This window comes from Bicyclus anynana, chromosome 5, assembly GCF_947172395.1.
Source record: "Bicyclus anynana chromosome 5, ilBicAnyn1.1, whole genome shotgun sequence".
Classification (NCBI taxonomy): Eukaryota; Metazoa; Arthropoda; class Insecta; order Lepidoptera; family Nymphalidae; genus Bicyclus; species Bicyclus anynana.
In genome coordinates this window covers 2,947,844-2,961,183 of record NC_069087.1, presented here as the reverse complement: position 1 = coordinate 2,961,183, position 13,340 = coordinate 2,947,844, and the positions used below count along the sequence as shown (strand labels likewise).

The window sequence follows — 13,340 nt, the reverse complement described above, 5'->3', positions numbered from 1 at the left end:
GTTGCGAACAGACAAACAGACGTGGCAGAGGACTTCGATTTATGATATGTTTAGATTAGAATAAATAGATCGACTAAAATCGAAATCGACGTAATTAAAGAATAGAGGTCTGGGCAGGAGGGTGAAATCACTTTACTAACAAAGGTTATAATATGAGCCGAAATTTTATCTTACACAAAAAAAAACATTTTTTTTATTCCTTACAAGTTAGCCCTTGACTACAATCTCACCTGATGGTAAGTGATGATGCAATTTAAGATGGACTTGTTAGGAGGAGGATGAAAATCCGGCATCGTACCGGAACGCTAAATCGCTTGGCGGTACGTCCTTGCCGGTAGGGTGGACTATCTACCAAATAATAACACGTTAAATTGTAAGCAGTATGTTGCAGTTCACAATCTACCGATAGTTCACAATCTCGCGAGATAGATTATAATCTAACGGTATTTGCATTTTTACGGTGACAAATAGATTATACATTTTTCCCGTACATATCATGAAATTTTATCTTTAACGTAACTTATTACGTAGATATTTACTTACAAAGAACAAAAGAAAATAGAAAGTACATAAATATAAAAATACCGATCTAATTTGATAAGCCGTATCAGTAAATAAGCTACCTTTTTGTAACTGAAAGATAATGTATATCATTATATTACATATCAATAGGCAAGACGGAAATGAGCAGATTATTTATTGTACTTATTTGTTGTTCTGGGATATATCCTTCAAATTATCCGTAAATACGACGTCATATTTTCGATTGGGTTGCCCTAAACGTGAGAAGGATGAATTCATATTAAAGGCAAGTAACACCATAATTGGTGGAGATGAACAACATGCAAGCTATCCTCATTTATTAATCTGCCACGCTTGAATAAATCCCTAAACTCCATCTTCGGCTCCCCTAAAACTTAAACATCATCATTCTCTCAACAGATGCAATAGGCAACGATGAATGATAGGTCTCCTGAAGCACAGTAAAAACCTGAAGGTAGGGGCGTGCGTAGATGTTGTGACCAGGGAAAGAAATGTTACTGGGTAGTAACAACGGGAAAATAATTCACCTACGCTTTATGAATTCCGGCTTTCTTGGTTTTTTTTTTATAAATATAGACAGATCTTTTATGTAACGATGATCATATATAATTCTATAGTGTGTGAGTTTCGAATTCGTCTCTATCTTTCTCTATACACATATAGTATCATGTTAGACTATAGATATAGGCGGATTTGAGACCAGGGCCGGTCCATCCATACGGCGAACGGAGCAGTCGCTCCAGGCGCCAAATTCTAAAGGGCGCCTAAATGGTAAAAAAAAAATAAAAGAATTTTTTTTTCGATTGTCTATATATTTAACAAAGAGACGGTTGAGAGGCGCGAATAGAGTGCCCAGGTCTGATTTTCAATTGGTCACTCCAGAAGTCCAAAGCATGGTCCAGATCTTCGCGTTCAGATACAGGCTTTGAGACTCATTCTGTTGATTTATAAAAACATCGTTACAAAATACTGGTAGTGATAATGTAGTGCTACGCTTCGGTCATCAAACATCAGTAAAACTATTCTGCAACATTGTTTTTAGTAACTGGATAGTGTGAAGCCGGATTTATATTTGTCTGACGTGTCGTGCCGTAACGCATCAGAACAGAATCGGTATCATACATTTGTATGCAACACATTAGAAGCCATCACAACACAGTGTAAACGTTGTCATACAAAATTTATGACACGTCAGACAAATATAAATCCGGCTTAAGTTTAAAATTCGTCTGTCTTTCTCTGTCTAACATAATATAATTAGAAAGTGAGACAGACAAATTCAAAGCTCGTATTGTCGAGTTTTAAAACAACTACACAGAATGGTGCTACATTTTTTACAAATGAAACCAAAAATGAATAATCTAAAAACTTTTATTTCTTTGTATTAATGTAAATTAATATACCATTAATTTACACAATGTTAATGAAAATCTTTAAAACAAATTAAGTACTCTAAGCCCTCTAAGTTTACGTAGCAGATTATGAAAAATACTAAATTCTTGAGTTACTTATAACTCAAAAACATTTTATAACTATTAGGTTATAATTATTATTTTTTTAATCTTGCTCTTAATTTAATTCATGTGAAAATTGCAAATAACAATTAGATAGGTACATAATATGTATATGAGAGAGTGTTACATTACAAACCATGCTTTTTTTGCAAATAAACTTGTAATTTCGTAATATCTAAGGATTAATATACACAAATATTTTTAAGAGTACAAACAATTTTTTAATTATTATTAGGTATTATATTACCAACGTTAGTTATATAGTACTACATAGTTTCCCCTGGAAGAAAATTGTATTGTGAATGATCTGTACCCTCTAATAGGCTTTTATAAGAGGCTTCCTCGCGGTTTTTCAATTTATAAGCAATCCAAATCGCAATACATATGATTATACCCTGAAACAAATACAACATTCATTATCAACCCATATTCGGCTCACTGCTGAGCTCGAGTCACCTCTCAGAATGAGAGGGGTTAGGCCAATAGTCATGGCCCAATGCGAATTGGCAGATTTCACACCCGCAGAGAATTAAAAAAATTCTCTGGTATGAAGGTTTCCTCACGATGTTTATTCTTCACCGTTTGAGATACGTTATATTTAATTTCTTAAAATGCACACAACTGAAAAGTTGGAGGTGCAAGCCCCGGACCAGACTCAAACCCACACCCTACGGAATCAGAGGCAGAGGTCATGTATACTGGGCTATCACGGCTCAAGACAACATTATGAACCTTTATCGTTATGAACCTGCATCATCGTCATTATCATCATCAGCATTATCATCATCACCATTATCATCATCACCATCATCCAACTACACACTATCGCTTTCTACCTAGTAGGGAATCCAGTAGTAGGTATACTGCTCTTTCCGGTTTAAGGAGATTCGAACTATGTATTCCGCCTGGTTGCACCCATTGCTTGGTTAGGCTTAATACTGATCGGTTGTGGTGTGCACAAGGTTTTTAACTAGGGTATGCATTATATAGAAATGAAGAGCTATCCATTTCTTTTGTTTAAAATCTCTCCCACTGCCAAGGGTCACTGGCAGAGATCTCTTATAGAGATAAGTGTTTCCTTGTCCACTGTTTTTCTTTTTACTTTTGTGTGTTACTAATATTGGTACAAAATAAATAAAAAAAAAAAAAAAAAGAACCGCCCATTGCCACTTCAGCTTCGCGACTCGCTGAGCTATGTCAGTGACTTTGGTTCTTCTACGGATCTCCTCAGTTTTAATTCGATCACGCAGAGAAACTCCAAGCATAGCTCGCTCCATTGCCGGCTGAGTGACTTTGAGCCTTTTAATGAAGGCCAGTATGATGATTTAGTTTCAATAAAACAAACCTGTAGCCCAGTGACAGTGGAGGCTGTGATTCCGAGTACAAAGATATAATCCGCCAACATCCAGCTCAGCTTCCAGCTGCACCCGCTCGTGTATGCATTCTCCAGCGTGCAGTTGAAGGTCTGACCCCTCCAGGTCATCGGGCAGCAGCTGAGCGGTATCTCGACTTTCCAGTCATTCACGTCGTTGTAGCCACAGCATTGTAACTAAATGTTAACAAAATATTTTTAACCCACAAATAGGATTTTGACTGTGTTGCGAAAAGTCATCTTTGTTCCCGCAATGAGAGAATTATGATAATTACCCAATAATCTGGTCGAGGACAGTAAAACCAGCGTATATTCGTTAAAATAGAAGAAAAAATGTAAATTCTCATTCAAGTCGTATTTTTTTGCTATAAGTACATGCATTATTTTCATAGAAGTTTCTTAAAAATATATAAACAGTATATAACTTTATCATTAGCGGTAATTTTAATGGGTAAGTAATTTTTTTAGTGTCATACAACATAAGGAAACAAATCATGAAAAAAATATTATATACCATTCATTATAATATTATCATTAACTGGATTCCTTCATTTATCGTTAATTGCGGTAAAATTGACTCGACCGTTAATTTAATGTAAAAAAAATTACTTTTAATGACTTAATATATCTTCATTCAAATTCGGGTAGGCAATGCATTTTCTGGTTCTACGGATATCATAAGTAATCCGAAAATTCATAGCTTGCCCAAAGCACAAAATACATATGGAGACAAGAATAAAATCTGCTAGCGCTTAAAAAGATTTTTAGTCTGTCTGTCCGTGTTTTTTTGTGATTCGGGCATCACGCTGAAACTACTGAATGAATTCAAATGAAACTTGGCACGGTTTATGACCATAATACGGAGAAGGTTATAGGATACTTTTTATTGCGAAAATAAGGGGGTGAAATAGGGGTTGAAAGTTTGTATGGAAGGTCTTTCATTTTTACAGTTATAGTTTTAAAAATTTGTTCATAAATCATAAAAAAAATATGAAATATAATTTAAATTGATTTTTTTTCAAATTCAACCCGAATTTTTCAAAAGTGGTGAAATAGGGCTTGAAAGTTTACATTGATTTCCACGCGGACGAAGTTGCGGGCGTCCGCTAGTCTTTAGTATAAAATAATCATTGTACTAACCTCACTTTGCAGAATGTCCCAGCCCGCAACGCCGTAATTATAATAATCATAATCGTTATAATAATAATTAAAACGATTTGGATTTTCCGATGTATTATAACGCAGCCTACTATCAAACATATTATGATTAATTATTTTTCCTCTGTAAATATCATCATTCAGTTCAAAAGCGAGAACGGCTATCAATATTTCGAATATTAATACCGCTACAAGTAATCCGAGATACTGTAAAAAAAATACATTAATCATTCACCTCAATAATTCAGGAACCACAAATTATCTCAATAACTCGTTTTCATCGAAAGAGCTTTGCAGATAAGTACCAGTGGTTATAGTACCTAACTATGGGCCTCATAAGAAAGCTCAGAGTCACACAGCGAGCGATGGAACGAGCTATGTTAGGAGTATCTCTGCGTGATCCGAATCAGAAATGAGGAGATCCGCAAAAGAACCAAATTCACCGACATAGCTCAAGCTCGAAGCTGAAGTGGCAATGGTAACATAGTTCGAAGAGCCGATGGGCGATGGGGTCCCAAAGTGCTGGAATGGCTACTCCGCACTAATAAGCGCAGTGTTGGTCGACCCCCCACCAGGTGGACTGACGACATCAAGCACGTCGCAGGGATTCGCTGGATGCAGGTGGCTCAGTATGTTCCCGGGGATAAAATATAGCCTATAGAATTTTTTAAATCGGTTTAGTGGTTTCGGGGCCTATTCAATGCAAACAAACAAATTTCTCTTTATATTATCAGTATATATGCAAACAAGAAACTGCTATCCCGACGGGAATATAAACAAGTTAAAGTAAAAAAAGTTGTAAAAAGTGTCTACTAAGCCTAATAAGGAGTTTGGACTGTAGGTGTGGTAGTTTTGGAAGGTAGGTGCCATAAGCAGGTTTCAAGACCGGTAGAAGGAATGGCCCTCAACCGGTCAAGTATATAGCGTTTTTTTTAAATTATACAACGAAATATTGCAATAATAATACGAAATTAATTTGATAACGTACCGCTGAAAAGGCATCACATTTTTCCGATTTCACAGCAAACCATCCGACCAAGGCTGTACATAGTAAAATAGAAGCTGTGACAATCACAAATACGGGGAGCGTTAGGAATGAAACCCCGAGATAATTTTCGTATTTAGCTGACACTACTATGATGGCTATTCCCACTGCTAACAGCGACATACCGCCCAGCTGCAAGAAAGAAATAAATTATATTAACCTAGATACACCTAGATAGAAGCTTATTTTCATTAGATAGAAGCTTATTTTTAAATGACGAAATTTATTTTTTAATATCCTACCATCTGAAGACATCAAGCGAGTTGCAGGGAGCTGCTGGATGCTGGCGACTTGTGACCGATGTGCTTGTCCTTGCAAGAGGCCTATATCCAGCAGTGGACGTCCATCGGCTGATAGTTATGATGATGATAATGATCCTAGCATTGCATGGATTCAGCTTTTTTGTAACGGCGGGGAAATCTCTCTCTGAGATACTCGACTTACTGGGAGAGAATGAATTAGTTCTGCTACTACCACGTATAGTAGCTTATGCTACTCTAAGCTGCTACTTTTCGGCGTGCAATTTCATTCATCCAACTAAATCATTCATCATTGACATTATGACGTGTGTAGGTACAATATATACCTACTCGTATTTTTGTCAATACAATCAATAATGAAAAAAACTTACCGACAACGTCATTGTGATCATCCATGTCCAAAACTTTACACATTTCGACTTCACCGATTGAACTGCGGTAGATCCTCTGTTTTCCTCTTCAGAACTATTAACAATCATTTTGTATATTTATCAGAAATGCTAACTTATAGAGAACTGCGTGTTATAACTGATAAATTGGCAAATGTTGGCTGTAGAATGCACAAAAACGAATTTGCTAGTACATCGATTGATAACGATTGGGTCGTTTGATATCACATGAATCATCTAATATACATATAGGTATTATAGATTTTTATCGGATCACTAAAACCGTATTGATTTTTTACCGTTATGTTAGTACAACACTCCACCTAACGCAAGTTTAGATATCGTGTCTAGACAAAGTATCGAAATGCTACGAAAATTGGGCTTTTGTTATATGTACAGTTTATGCGACATTAGCAACCGCCCGCGACTTCGTCCGCCCTTAGGCCTTCTCAATCCGGCCTTTCACAAAATCCGGTTTTGCGGACGTCTATTAACTTCCCCCCTCATTGCGGTAATACATCACTGACCAGGGAACCATGGATTTTTCTGGGACGAAATGTTTATAATATGGTAATCTATATCCATTCCAAATTTCAGCCAAAGCTTCAGTAGTAGCGGCGTTAAAGAGTAATAAACATCCAAACAAAATCCATACAAACTTTCGCGTTTATAATATTAGTAAGAAGTTACCCGGCGGCAATCGGCCTGTATGAATTCTTTGCCGAAACTATGGTGGTGACTATGTAAGCATAATTAATGACCTTCGCCGACACGCACATTTTTTTTCTGATTGTGTAAGTGCCGCAGGCTCCTTATGGGAACTCAGCGGCGTCAGGGGGGGGGTTTGGGCGAGCGCAGAAGCATCGCCTGATGGGGCCCGAAGGCAGAAGCAGAGTAGATTGGCGGATCGACTCTCTAAGGGCATCTCCTCTGAGACTCGGACCTCGGCTTAGAGGGCCGTTCGGGAAAGGGTGTTTTGGCCTGAGTGTATCAGTCCGGGCGCCCCCGAGATCGTGAGTTAAAAAGCCCACGTCTGGGTGACGTCAGATATCGGGGATCTCGTCTTCCTCGTCGCCGGCGAAGACAATGTGTAGCTTGTGTTTGTGTTAAAGCACACCACACAAACGTACTTATCGTAGGCGATGCGTCAAGTGCCCTGATTTCGGGGCACATAAATCGACTTACGAATCCAGCTACATAGTATCTATGTGTTATAAATCCATGTTTAGATAATAATTTTTTGTAATTTTGTTTGAATTTTTGCTGGAATTTTTGTTGTGATTTACCTACTTAATCAGTGTAACAGGACTTGTCTGTTCTAATAAATAAATGATTGTTTTAAATACTTTTGTTATACTTATACTAGAAGCGCGCTGCAGTTTTATCCTTGTTATATCACATCCACAATGACCATCACTCACCACCTTTTGTTTTTTTATTACACTACCCCCTGCGGTTTCATTCGAATAGTTGCCAATCTTGTGGAAATATAAAAGTAAAATATAAGCATATTTACTTATATAAACTCTCTGAAAATTTTGCTTTAAATCGGTGTAAGAATTTTTAAAATCGTTTTAGTGGTTTAGGGCTAGGCGCGAAAGCATAACAAACAAACCCGCGGAAGCCATGATACTTTCCGTGTTAAAAAGTATCCTATAATTATAATACTTAATAAACTCCTCTACTTTTCAGTGAAAATCCCATTAAAATCTGTTTACCGTTAGGGATTACCCCGGATAAACAGACTTATAGGCTACTCCCGAGAGGTTTTTCTAAAAATTTAATTAAACGCGGACGTCCCATAGTCCAAAATAAAAGGCAAATTATAAATTTATATATTTTTTATTTTTCTTTTTACTTAATTAAGGAGCACCATTTGAGGCATTACAGAAAAAAAATACAAGAAATCCTTTAGTTAAAAATAAATCATTCAATCAATAATAACAATTCACTATTTACAGTTCTTAATATTTTTGGTAGTATGTCTCTTTTGTTCAACATCGTAAATTTTATCAAACTGATTTTAAACCAGTCTAAAATCTATACTAATATTATAAAGCTGAAGAGTTTGTTTGTTTGATTGAACGCGCTAATCTCAGTAACTACTGGTATAATTTGAAAAATTCTTTCAGTGTTAGATAGCCCATTTATCGAGGAAGGCTATAGGCTATATATTATCTCCGTATTCCCACGGGAACTACGCGTGTAAAACCGCGATGTCAGCTAGTAGATAATATTATGAATGGTTCATTCATAAAATCTGGCCCCTGATATGTACTCGTATGAAAAATGTTTGAACTCCTTTAAATAACATAAATTGATTATTGTACACTACTACTTAATATTAAAATAAAACAAAACTAAATATTGTATGTTAGTCCTCTAATTATATAAACACAAAATGTTTGACTTAGTCAAAGGGTCAAGAAGTCATTTTCGTATGATTACAATACAAACTTCTTCCGTGATTTCGAAAAAACAAACAACATATTGTGTCATCACACTCACCAGATATAATATTTTTAATAAGTTTTACTTCTTAATGATTATTAAAGAAAATACAGAAAATATTGTTTTAACAGACACATGGTCCTTCGGGCCGGATCAAAGTTGCAATGAGACGGTTGTCATTAAGGTTTAAGGATCATGCCTTAGGATTACGGTAAATCGTTCCCGGGTATAGTATGGTATTGCGAATAGTCTGTCCCCGTTAACAGGCCCTTGCGCTCGTAGGGCGAGGATTGTCGCTGGTTTTTCATTTTATAAGCTATGCAAGCTGCCATAGATATTATTATACCCTGAAACAAAGACAAATCTTTAATCTCTCTAGCGTATGCATGATATGGCGTATAACTTACGAGGTTAATAAAATAAACAATTAATAAATTGGCTTAGATCTGTTTTAATGGAGGGTTCGATTCGTGAAATGTGTTAGGACAATAGTCCACCACGCTGGCCCAATGCGGATTGGCAGATTTCACACACTATATTGAAAGAACTCTTCGTATCGTTCGTATAAACTGCAGTCGACTGCAGTCGTCAGTAGAGTTGCCGCTCGTGTAAATGAACTCTAAGAGGAGCGGAGATTTTGTGCAATCCTATTGGTTAATATTTCTCCGTTTCTCGGCTCCGCTGCCTCACTCCGCTTCGGTGGATTAGCAGCTTTAAACAGGCTGATAATGATGAAAGTCTTACTAGTTGAACAAACCTGTAGACACGTGACTGTGGCAGCAGTAATTCCAAGGACAATGACATAATCTGCCAGCATCCAGTTAAGTTTCAAGCGGCATCCGGGGTAGTATGAATTGCTCTTCGTACACTGGAATGGAGATGACCCTCTCCAGGACATCGGGCAGCAGCTGAGCGGTATGTTAAGTCCCCAGTCATTCACACCGTCGTAGCCGCAACATTGTAACTAATCAAATAAATTCAAATCAAAATACTGCAGTGCCAAAAACTTTCTCCGAATCATATCACCGCGGCTAGTTGCCTTCTATTTTAGTATAGGATATATACCAAATGTAAGCTCGTTTTCCACAGAAAATGACAGAAAATTTTGTTCGTGAATTTGGGTGCGATATTATAGGTAGTCTGGCAAGTTCGTTGATAACACTCCCATGATATGCGGGCGACGGGCAGAAAGACTGCGCGGGTGTGAAATCGTGCGTGCGGGGAAGTGACGTGCATCAGTCGTGGGTTTTTCATTCATCGCTACACGCCACCCGCCCCACGCGCTACATCAGGAGTATTACGAACGAAGTTGCCAAGCCATAGTCCTTCTGTTATTAGTCTGAGATCACGAGGTTCACGATGACATTTTTTACCTATTTCCTCAATTTTGATCAGTTAAAATTAAATGAATAGTGAATACGAAATCACTTGACTTGAAAATTACTAACACTAATTTGTTTGGTGAATTTCGTATAAGTCCACTAACAAATGTCAATGTTAGTGAATAGGCCTGCTGGGTTAACTGAAGAAACCTAAGCACATAATACAATTATGTTACTTATAATAATGAGTATTGATAGCAAAAAAACAAAATAGGAATAGCATCTTATTTGGTAGAACGTTGTGAAATACTAACCTCTCTTTGCAAAATATCCCAATCCACGCCATAATAATATCCCATCCTACTCTCATACAATTTATGATTAATTACATTGTCCTCGTAAATATCGTAATTAATTTTGAAACCGAAAATAGCTATTGCTATTTGGAAAATTAATATCACAACAAGTGAGGCGAGATACTGTAAATAAAAAAAATATTAACAAAATTACTTAATTTTGATTCTTGTTATCACCATATGTACCAGCGGACGCCCGCGACTTCGCCCGCCCTTAGACCTTAATCCAGCCCTTACAGTAGTATCGCTGTAAAAATTGAGTAACTTCTCCCGTTTTCTCAAACATTTCAGACAACAATTTTACTACAGACAACAGACAGAAAAAAATTTTACTGATTGCATTTTTGGCATCAGTATTGATCATAAATCGCCCCCTGATAGTTTGTTTGGTAATATATTTCATGTACAAAATTGACCTCTCTAGAGATTTATTAGAAGTAGGTATAGATTATTAGCGGACATCCGCGACTTCGTTCGCGTGGAAATCAATGTAAACTTTCAACCCTTATTTCACTACTTTAGGGGTTAAATTTTAAAAATTCTTGAATCACTTTATATTTCGTATTTGTGATTTATGAACAAATTTTTAAACTGTACCTAACACTAACAATGAAAGACTTCCTAAAAAACTTTCAATCCCTATTTCACCCCCTTCTATTTTTATTTAAGAGTCAAAAAGTACGTTTTGCTGTATTAAAGTATGTTTTGTTCCAAGGTCAAATTTATCATTATACCGACCCATAGATTTACGATATGATTATACCAAAATTATCCATGTTCAGCCGTTTAGCCGTGAAAAGGTAACAGACAGACAGACATACTTACTTTTGCATTTATAATATTAGTATAGATATTCGAAGGTTATTCACTAATTATGTTTTTTTTCGTTTTTATGCTATGACAAGTTAGACCTGGATTGCGATCTCACCTGATACGAAATCGTGAAAATTAGTATGATAATCTTCGTTAAAAATAAATAACTACTCGTATGTACTTCGAAATACAAGTTTATAACGTACCGCTGAAAATAAACTATATTTTTTCGATTTAACAGCAATCCATCCCATCGCAGCTACACATAGTACCATAGAAGCGGTGACTACCGCAAATATGGGGAGCACGAAGAACGAAATCCCAAGAAATTCTTCGTATTGAGCAGATGTTACTATGGCGAGTATACCTACTATCAACAGCGATAGTCCGGATACCTGCAAGAAAGAAAATTAAAGTTATTCTATCTCAGGAAGACTTTTTTTTTAAATTCTTTACAAGTTAGCCGTTGACTATAATCTCACCTGATGGTAAGTGATGATGCAGTCTAAGATGGAAGCGGGCTAACTTGTTAGGAGGAGGATGAAAATCCACACCCCTTTCGGTTTCTACACGGCATCGTACCGGAACGCTAAATCGCTTGGCGGTACGTCTTTGCCGGTAGGGTGGTAACTAGCCACGGCCGAAGCCTCCCACCAGCCAGACCTGGACAAATTAAGAAAATCTCACTCTGCCCAGCCGGGGATCGAACCCAGGACCTCCGTCTTGTAAATCCACCGCGCATACCACGGATTTGTATCGTTATAAGTAGCACAAACGGTTTTGCGTTTGTAAAATACAGCAGCGTAAGCACATCTGAAACGTACGAAGAGGAATTTCTGTTAAATCTGGGTAACATTGTCGCTTGGATCACTCAGCTTTTTGCGAATAATAGCAAAATAAATTTTGTTGCAGAACAGATGACCGCTGGGGCAGACGTGTTGGAGTTCGCGTACCAGCGCAGTGTAGGACGCCCTCCAGCTAGATGGTCCGACGACATTAGGAAGTGGCTGGATGAGGAAGCCGGAGGATCGTGTGTGGCACGCTCTCGGAAAAGCTCGTGGTCTAGAAGTGGACGGATACAGACTGATGATGAAATCATGTTACTATTTATAATAAACTTTCGCAAAAATACGACAGCTTCACTTCAATATACCTACCTATAACTTTTACCTATATACCACAATCAGAAATTAAACAAATGAAAACAATGATCCAAAAATCCAAAAAAGTTGAAAGCTGTGTTGTGAGTAATCATTTGGCCTTTATGAAAAACTTAATTTGACATTATCATGATCATCATTTGAATTATTCAATTGTAGATAGGTAAAATGTTTTCTCCTTCAAGTGCGTGCGAATTTCACAAAATAACTCGTTTACAAAAATCTTACCTAATAAACAACGCAGCCCGATAATTTATAATTATAGTATCATAATAAAATAAAATAAATAGTAAGTATAAAAGTACAACTTAAAAAAAACAATGGGACTTAGATACTCACAAGCAAAGCCAGTGTAATCAATGAAATTAAGAACTTTATAGAACTGAGTAATGTCCATATCCGTATAAAGATCGTTTTTAACCACTGTAACGCTGAAATCATTTTATTGTATGCCTCTTCGGAATTATTTATCTTCATTTTGTATATTCACCACAAATTGCTTTAATTCCAAAACTGCGAAACAAAACTGATAAATAACGGCAAAAGTTGGCTTTAGAATGCACAAATACAATATTCTGATAATGTGTGCGCTCTAAAAACGCCATTTTGTTATCAGTAACGATATGGTAACGATTGGCGTTATTTTATTATCAAATGAATCATCTAACAATATAGAGACGTAGCTATAGGTTAATATTGAAACATAATAAATACTATTATATATGCATATTAGCACCATTCTCTTCATAATTACCGCAACTTAATGTTTTGTTTAAGGGATGATGAAAAAAGGCAATATAAAAAATAAATCTAAATTCATTTATTTTACAATTAGGCTTACTTTACAAGCACTTTTGAAAATTCAGGATGTAATAATTTAATTTCATCGAATGGTGGTAATAATAGTCGAAAACTTAAAATTAAAGTTACGAGGGTTCCAAACTAACAAGCAAAAAA

General features: G+C 36.5%; 1 protein-coding gene and 1 long non-coding RNA gene across 2 annotated transcripts; both read right to left on the bottom strand.

Annotated features, from left to right (window-relative positions):
• Positions 1 to 2,244: 2,244 nt before the first annotated feature.
• LOC112057309 (uncharacterized) lies at positions 2,245 to 5,731 on the bottom strand. The gene is made up of 4 exons (XR_008250861.1): positions 5,576 to 5,731; positions 4,570 to 4,794; positions 3,403 to 3,606; positions 2,245 to 2,452 (listed from the first exon to the last, which is right to left on the bottom strand). It is a non-coding gene; the product is annotated as an uncharacterized LOC112057309 (long non-coding RNA).
• A 2,545-nt stretch (positions 5,732 to 8,276) lies between these two features.
• On the bottom strand, positions 8,277 to 13,000 carry LOC112056991 (leukocyte surface antigen CD53). The gene is made up of 5 exons (XM_024097476.2): positions 12,723 to 13,000; positions 11,430 to 11,618; positions 10,369 to 10,533; positions 9,490 to 9,696; positions 8,277 to 9,079 (listed from the first exon to the last, which is right to left on the bottom strand). The coding sequence occupies exons 1-5, from the start codon at positions 12,858 to 12,860 to the stop codon at positions 8,939 to 8,941; spliced, it is 840 nt and encodes a 279-aa protein (XP_023953244.2). The 5' UTR covers positions 12,861 to 13,000; the 3' UTR covers positions 8,277 to 8,938.
• Positions 13,001 to 13,340: the final 340 nt, after the last annotated feature.